This window comes from Penaeus chinensis, chromosome 4 (assembly GCF_019202785.1).
Source record: "Penaeus chinensis breed Huanghai No. 1 chromosome 4, ASM1920278v2, whole genome shotgun sequence".
In the NCBI taxonomy this organism is placed as follows: Eukaryota; Metazoa; Arthropoda; class Malacostraca; order Decapoda; family Penaeidae; genus Penaeus; species Penaeus chinensis.
Window position 1 is genome coordinate 29,652,407 of NC_061822.1, and position 8,785 is coordinate 29,661,191.

At 43.7% G+C, this 8,785-nt stretch overlaps 1 protein-coding gene across 1 annotated transcript in view; it reads left to right on the top strand.

The window, feature by feature from the left end:
- The window catches only part of LOC125025269 (mucin-19-like), a 79,113-nt gene extending 71,116 nt beyond the window's left edge, over nucleotides 1-7,997 (top strand). Inside the window, exon 4 of the mRNA XM_047613242.1 lies at nucleotides 1-7,997. This exon is cut by the window's left edge and continues 97 nt beyond it. Coding sequence (XP_047469198.1) covers nucleotides 1-7,761 — 7,761 coding nt within the window. The 3' untranslated portion in view covers nucleotides 7,762-7,997.
- The last annotated feature ends 788 nt before the right edge of the window (nucleotides 7,998-8,785 follow it).

Here is an 8,785-nt window from a genome sequence, read left to right on the forward strand (position 1 = left end):
GACTTGAACAAGGCAATAGGACAACGCCCATTGAAGAAGAAACCCGTTGAGACTGGGGCTAACCATAGATTTAGCTCGTCTTCCTCCTCGTCTGGGTCCCAAAGCCCTTCGTCTGCAGAAGACAGTAGTTTTACGTCGTCTTCCAACCATCATTCCTCCAACAATGCTCTGCTTGTGGAAGATTCGATTACACCGGTGCATATTAATTCAAATCTGAACATTGGAGCTTCAGTCGTACCTGCTTCCCAACCTACAAGCTCCTCTGGCTTTTCTAGGTCATCCATTAGTCCCAGCCAAAGTAGGTTGACTAGTGGTCAGTCCTCTTCATTTAATACAAGGCTATCCAGTGATGCTCAAAGCCAGGCTACAGTTTCGTCAAACACTGGTAGTTCACATGTGGAGCACAAGGAAAACACAGAACAGTCCAGCAACTCGAGAGATTTCACTCACTTATCAGTCAACTCCGAATTCACTGAACCTATTATACCACCAGGATCACAAGTACTTTCTACAGTGTCCATAAATCGCCAAAATGCACTAATCCAAAACTTGGAAAAGGATCATGAATCATCGATAAAGAATAGCGAGTCTGCCACACAAGGCCATGCAGGAGCACAGCAGTCAAATTCAGCATCATTTTCTCACTCCAACACTGAAAATAGGCGTATATCTACTTCAGGCAATTTTGCATCAACCTCTGTGACTTCTAATAATCGGGGGTCCAGTCTTGTATCAAACAATGCACAAAACGAATCTCCTAACTTCAGACCAATACCAGTAAAGGGAACACAAAATGCAAATTCAGTTAGACTTACCACTACACAGAGACAAACTACTGCACCTCAGGTACAGCCTCAATTGAAGACAGTGCAAGGTAGTGCTGGGCTCTCCTCTTCCATCACAATCCCAGGATTCTCTGCTGGAATAGTTAGGGTTGAAGGAGAAACCTTAAGCAACACTGGTTCAGATGTTGTTCATGCCGACCAAGATTTAGGTGATATTGACATCTCAACTGAGGATTATGAAACTGATGATGAAGAATACATTACTACTGAAACCCCTTCATTGGCATCAGGAAACTTTGCAAATTCTCCATTTGGATTAGCTTTCACAAAGGGATCTACAGGTTCAGGATTACGGGGGTCGTCCTTATCCATAAACGGTCAAAGAAATAATGCAGCTGGTTTTAGCTCATCCTCGAGCTTCCATGGGTCTTCTAATGGGCAAGGATCTAGTGCAGGATCCATATCTTTAAGCGTATCTGGTAACCAGGGGTCTAGGGTAAACACAGGGTTCAGTGGTACACCTGTGTCTGTCACACAGGGATCTATTAGAACTTCTGTATCTAACACACAAGGATCTAGAGTAGCATCCATTGGAACTTCTACAACTAACTCACAAGGACAAAGGGGAACAGTGAGATTCAGTGGCATATCAGCAACAAATGCTCAAGGATCTAGGGGGACTTCAACATTTAGTGGAGCATCTGCTGGCACTCTGGGATCTACCAGCTCATCAGGATTTGGTGGAGTATCTGCATCTAACACAGGGTCTCAAGGAACAACAGGATTCAATGGAGCATCTATATCTAACACCCAAGGATCACAATTGGGTGGAGTATCTGTTTCTGGCACACAAGCATCTAGGGGAGCAGCAGGGGCCAGTGGAGCATTTGTATCAACTACACAGGGATCTAGCAGAACTTCAGCAGCTAATGCCCAAGGATCATCAGGAACATCCACAGCTAACTTCCAAGGATCTCGAGGAACAGTAGGATTCAGTGGAGTATCTGGGTCTAATACCCAAGGATCTAGAGGAACTGTAGGATTTAGTGGGATATCAGCATCTGGCACACTGGGATCTACCAGCTCATCAGGATTTGGTGGAGTGTCTGCATCTAACACAGGGTCTCAAGGAACAGCAGGATTCAATGGAGCATCTACATCTAATACCCAAGGATCACAATTGGATGGAGTATCTGTTTCTGGCACACAAGCATCTAGGGGAGCAGCAGGGGCCAGTGGAGCATTTGTATCAACTACACAGGATTCTAGCAGAACTTCGGCAGCTAATGCCCAAGGATCATCAGGAACATCCACAGCTAACTTCCAAGGATCTCGAGGAACAGTAGGATTCAGTGGAGTATCTGGATCTAATACCCAAGGATCTAGAGGAACTGAAGGATTTAGTGGGGCATCAACATCTGGCACACTGGGATCTACCAGCTCATCAGGATTTGGTGGAGTATCTGCATCTAACACCCAGGCAGCAAGGGGAACAGTAGGAGTCAGTGGAGCATCTGTGCTGAGTGCACAGGGAGCTGTAAGTACTACTGTATCAAATATACAAGGATCTCAGGGACTATCCACTGGAACCACCACAACTAATACCCAAGGGTCTCAAGAAACAGCAGGATTCAGTGGTGCATCTATATCTAACACCCAAGGATTACAAGTGGGTGGAGTATCTAGGGGAACAACAGGAGGCAGTGGAGCATTTGTATCAACTACACAGGGATCTAGCAGAACTTCTGTAGTCAATGCCCAAGGATCCTCAGGAACATCCACAGCTAACTTCCAAGGATCTCGAGGAACAGTAGGGTTCAGTGGAGTATCTGGGTCTAATACCCAAGGATCTAGAGGAACTGTAGGATTTAGTGGGATATCAGCATCTGGCACACTGGGATCTACCAGCTCATCAGGATTTGGTGGAGTATCTGCATCTAACACAGGGTCTCAAGGAACAGCAGGATTCAATGGAGCATCTACATTTAATACCCAAGGATCACAATTGGGTGGAGTATCTGTTTCTGGCACACAAGCATCTAGGGGAGCAGCAGGGGCCAGTGGAGCATTTGTATCAACTACACAGGGATCTAGCAGAACTTCAGCAGCTAATGCCCAAGGATCATCAGGAACATCCACAGCTAACTTCCAAGGATCTCGAGGAACAGTAGGATTCAGTGGAGTATCTGGGTCTAATACCCAAGGATCTAGAGGAACTGTAGGATTTAGTGGGATATCAGCATCTGGCACACTGGGATCTACCAGCTCATCAGGATTTGGTGGAGTATCTGCATCTAACACAGGGTCTCAAGGAACAGCAGGATTCAATGGAGCATCTACATCTAATACCCAAGGATCACAATTGGGTGGAGTATCTGTTTCTGGCACACAAGCATCTAGGGGAGCAGCAGGGGCCAGTGGAGCATTTGTATCAACTACACAGGGATCTAGCAGAACTTCGGCAGCTAATGCCCAAGGATCATCAGGCACATCCACAGCTAACTTCCAAGGATCTCGAGGAACTGTAGGATTCAGTGGAGTATCTGGATCTAATATCCAAGGATCTAGAGGAACTACAGGGTTTAATGGAGCATCAACATCTGGCACACTGGGATCAACCAGTTTATTATCTAGCACTCAGGCTTCTAGGGGAACAGTAGGATCCAGTGGAGCATCAGTCTCTGGCGCACAGGGGGCCATTAGAGTAACTACCTCAAATGTACAAGGATCCAGAGGAACATCTTCTGGAACAGCTGCAAACAGCCTCCAAGGATCCCAAGAAACAGGAGGCTTTAACAGAGTATCTATATCTAACACCCAAGGTTCTAGTGGAGCATCTACATCTAGCAGTTCTGCACAAGGATCTACAGGGACATCCACCAGCTTCCAAGGGTCTAGAGGAACTGTAAATTTCAATGGAGCATCCATATCTAACACCCAAGGATCTAGGGGAGCATCTGTCTCTGGCACAGTAGGATCCACCAGTTCATCAAACCTCAGTGGAGGTTCAGCATCTGGCAGCCAGGCATCAAGGGGAACTGTGGGATTCAGAGGAGCTTCCGTCTCTGGTGCACATGGAGCTATCCAAACTACATCATCTAATGTACAGGGATCCAGGGGAACTGCAGGATTTAGTGGATCATCTACATCTGGCACACTAGGATCTACTAGTTCCTCAAGAATAAGTGGAGCATCTCTTTCTAGCACACATGGATCTAGGGGAACAGCAGGAGCTACAGGAATAACTGGTTCTTCAGGAACAACTGGATCTACACTTAACACACAAGGATCTAGAGGAACCTCTGGGTTCAGTGGAACAGGTTTACAGGGAACATCTGTAACCAATACCCAAGGAACCACACATATTAATGGTGTACTTGTGTCTAATACACAAGGATCAGAGGCAAATTCGCAAATTAATCAAGGGGTGCAGGGTTCTACTAATGCAGCTGTATCAACTACAACTTTTGGATCAAGAGGCTCATCTAACATTGGTCTTGCTACTCAATCAATAACCAAGAACCCAGGATCACGGGTAACAACTCTCTTAGTAAGCAATGAAGGGGAAAAGTCTTCTTCAAAACTCAGAAGTTCTACAGAAAATCAAGGATTAACAAGCTCAACTGCTCAACACCAATCTGAATCACAAGGGTCTGAAGCATCTAGACTTCATGGGTCAGGAGTGCATGGGTCAGTATCTTCAGGAATTAGGGAGTCTACAGCTTCTGAAGTACAAGGGTTACTTACTACAGGCATTCAGGGGTCCCTTGCAGGATCACAGGGATCAGTATTAGTAAGAGGCCATGAATCAGGTTCTTCAACAGTTCATGGATCTTCTTCAGGTCAAGGGTCAGCATCATCAGGTGTTCGTGGGTCAACTTCTGCAGGTGTTCGTGGGTCAGCTTCTTCAGGTGTGCGTGGGTCAGATTCTTCAGGTGTTCGTGGGTCAGCTTCTTCAGGTGTTCGTGGGTCAGCTTCTGGTGTTCGTGAGTCAGCTTCTTCTGGTGTTCGTGGATCAACTTCTTCAAGTGTTCGTGGGTCAGCTTCTTCAGGTGTTCGTGGATCAGCTTCGTCAGGTGCTCGTGGGACAGCATCTTCAAGTGGAACAGCATCCTCAGTATCAAGAGCAAGAGGATCTGAGCTGTCTAGTGTTCAAAGTACTCAGTCCTCCTCCGCTATTTCAAGTAGTCAAGGATCCAGATCATCTTCACCTGTTACTAGGAGCAGAGGAAAGAAGAAGTTCCAGCCTAGCACCTACCTCTTGCAGGGATCAGTATGGGATTCTGGAAATACTCAAACCTCTTTCAGGCAAAGCTCAGCTGCTGCTTCTATTCCAAGGGGAAATCGCAGGTTTCGCACATCAAGTGGACGCCACCGTTCTTCCTCAGTCAACGGGAACTCTGCAAACAATGAAGTAAGCAAGACAGAATCTGTAAAAGATTCGTCTGCTAGTTTCTCATCCTTTGGCGCTCAGAATTCTAGGGGAACAGTAGGATCCAGTGGTGCATCTGTGTCTGGTGCACAGGGAGCTGTTAGAACAAATGCTCAGAGTTCTAGCATATCTTCAAACCTTGCCAGTAACACAGGTTCACATTCAAGTATCCAGCTTTCAAATGGATCCTTCAGGTCTAGTGGTTCAACAAGTGGTTCTACCAACTTTCAGAGATCCACAACCCCTCGTACCATTGTAGATTCATTAGCAACTGGCCAAAGATTTCATGGATCATCACTATCCCAAGGTACATCAAGTTCAGTAACAAACACCCAAAATTCTGGATCATCAAGGAATCAGTTATCGTCAAACTCATTTACAGTACGTGGATCATCTCACGTACAAAACAACCAAATTTCAAAAAGCGTTTCTCTTGATATACAGAAAAACCAAGCCTCTTCTCAAGGTGATGAAATTGGGCAAATTGATTTGGTAACTACTACAGAAAATTATGATTATGAAGTCAACACAGAATATGAACTGACGACTGAATCTACTTTTGAGGATTATGAAACTGAGAATACAGAGGCTCCTGTACAGATTGTGTCCACCAATTCTCGTAGGAACCAGGCAAGAGCCTTTGGTTCCCGTGGTAACTTCTTTTCAAGTAATTCTTTCAACTCTGCCCGCAACACTAAGCCTACAATAAGGAACCAAGTCACACCAGCACCTATTGTGAAGCAGGCTACTTCTACTGATGCTTCCATAACTAATTCCCAGGTATCAAAACCAACAACACCATCCTTTAATACCAGAACTTCTCCTTTGAATGGCCCAAGAATAACAACAACAGCACCTCTAATAAGTAACTCATTCAGGAGGACCTCAAGCCGTCAACGTTTAACCAGCAGGAATAATGTAGTTACTAATTCTCAAACTGCTGCAGAATCAGAGGCCAGTGTTCAAGAAAATAGTGAAGAATCTTTTGATGGCCTTCGTGTGTTTGAAGTTTCTGAAGGAAACCAAAATTCACAAGGAAATGGAAGAACTGTGATTAAGAAGAAGATTATCATTAATGGCAGACCAGGATCACGAAGAACTAAAACAAATAACCAGGCAAGTGAGAGTGCTCAAGAGGAAACAACAGACACTGATAGTAATCAGTCTTCTAACAACAGGGAAACACTTAGAGCATCATCTGTCTCCAGTGCCCAAACAAGGAGTCAGAATGCAAGAGTGTCTTCCGGTAGGCTATCAGGAAGGCAAGGATCAAGGTCATCTTCAAGATCACGAGGATCATCCCGTGCAAGCTCTGTTACCAATCAAGGATCAACATTAACTTCTGACAGCCAAACAGAGGAAGAAAAGAAACGCACTCGGGCATTAGATGCTCTAGCAAGATTTAACCCTGGGCTTGGAAATTCACAGTTATTGTCGGTAAAGTTCATCCCAAATAAAAAAGCCGCAACAACCAAAACAACCAGCAATGACAATGGATCACGTGGTTCGACAAGATTTACCTCACGCCGTCGTGGACCAGCGGCACCAACTACGAGTCAGGAATCTGCCACAACAACAGTAGCACCAAACTCACAAGAGGCTACTCAGGATTCACAAAGTGATGCAAAAACTCAAAGGGCACTAGCAGCATTACAAAATTTTAATCCAGGTGCCGGTAATGCTAGGTTACTCTCTGTAAAGTTCACTCCCAATAACAACAAAAAGAGCCAAGACAAAGTATCCACTAACCAACAGTCAAGTGTTCGTAGCTCCTCCATATCTTTTGAAAGCCGCAGCAGAGGTAGCTCCAGGGTGTCCAACAGCATTACAACCACAGTGCCTCCTCAGCCCATCACAACGACTGCTACTCCCCTTCGAAGACTCAAAACAAACAACAGAAGAGTTGTTGTCCGTAAGAGGATCGAAAATCAGGAAAGAGACAATTCTGACTCTGAAGATTCAACAACAATTTCCACATCTTTGAACAACGGAAGAAGAGGTAGTACGAGATTCAGGAATTCAGGTAATTCCCGCAGACGGGTTATCACAAGAGTTACCCCCGTTTCTGATAGCGGCGTGCAGGCTGAAGATGAAAACGCCAGCTCTCAGGAAAGAACATCTAATTCATTCTCTTCATTCTCATCTTCATTCAACACCCAGTCAGCAAGCTCATCTAAAACAGAATCTTCTACAGGAAATTCAGAACCATCACAGATCACAGATATTCCCTCAGGCTTAAAACTCCGGGTTGTTGGGACGAGCATCAAGTCGAGCGTTTCAACAAATACAGACGGTGAAAAAGTTGAAAGTTCCTCTTCGTTTTCTCAAAGTAATGGATCCTCGAGATTTTCCTCTACCTCGAATGTATCCAGAAGTTCGACGAAGGACTCCAGTGAACCTTTAACTGATCTGGAACTGGAGGCTCTCTCAGCCCTGGCACAAGTAAACACAGGAATTGGGTCAAATGACGAAATCACCAGAAGTAACTCTAGAAGTACATTTCGATCGAGGTCTAGATCTTCGTTTTCTAGATCGAGAAAATAGGTTTTAATTACAATGAATTCCTTTGCCATATATCTTCTATCTTGCATTTAATAGGTTTTAAGACTTGAATGTTTATATCATTCGCTTGTCATGGCCATCGTTTTACACAGGGAGCAAGTGAAGTGCTATAAGATAACATGATTTAAACGTTATGTATTAACATTATCTTTGTATTGTTGATATGTATATCTATGCATTGTATAATATTTGACAGTATTAAAACATTTGCCATAAAACGAGTTTCACTAAAAGTCCTGGAACATGAATATACATAATATCTGTTTGTCTGTATATACATAATATCTGTTTGTCTGTGTTTCTACTCTTATGTTTGTCTGCCTGCCTGCACACACACACACACACACACACACACACACACACACACACACACACACACACACACACACACCCTCACTCATATATGAAATTGTGTATCTGTGTCTGTATATAGATAGATATATGAATATATATATATAGAGAGAGAGATATAGATATGAACTAAGTAAATTGATTGACGAATGTATGGAATGATACAGTCATTTGAAACACAATAGACTCTATATGTCAGTAAATTGTTGCAAAGAATTGTCGTGTGAATGGCAAAAGAAAAAATGTATAGTGTTGATGGAAAAAGGTACTCCAAAACAATAGCACAAAACAATTGAACAATAGCATACATGGAGACTGAAAACAAATACAGTGAGAGAAGGGGGGAAGCATGGGAGAAATAGAGAGAGAGAAAGAGAGAGAGAGAGAGAGAGAGAGAGAGAGAGAAAGAAATAGAGAGAGAGAGACAGAGACAGAGAGACAGAACCAGGGAGAGAAAGAGAGAGAAAAAAGAAAAGAGAGGTGAGAGAGAGAGAGGGGGGGGGGGGGCATAAAATTATCTTTATCATCATTAGTATCATTAGTATCTTCATTGTTATTATCAGTCATTGTTATTATCATTATGTGCTGTGATATGTTGCTAATGAAAATGAAAATGGTAATTATGATGATGATGATAATAACAGTAATAATAACA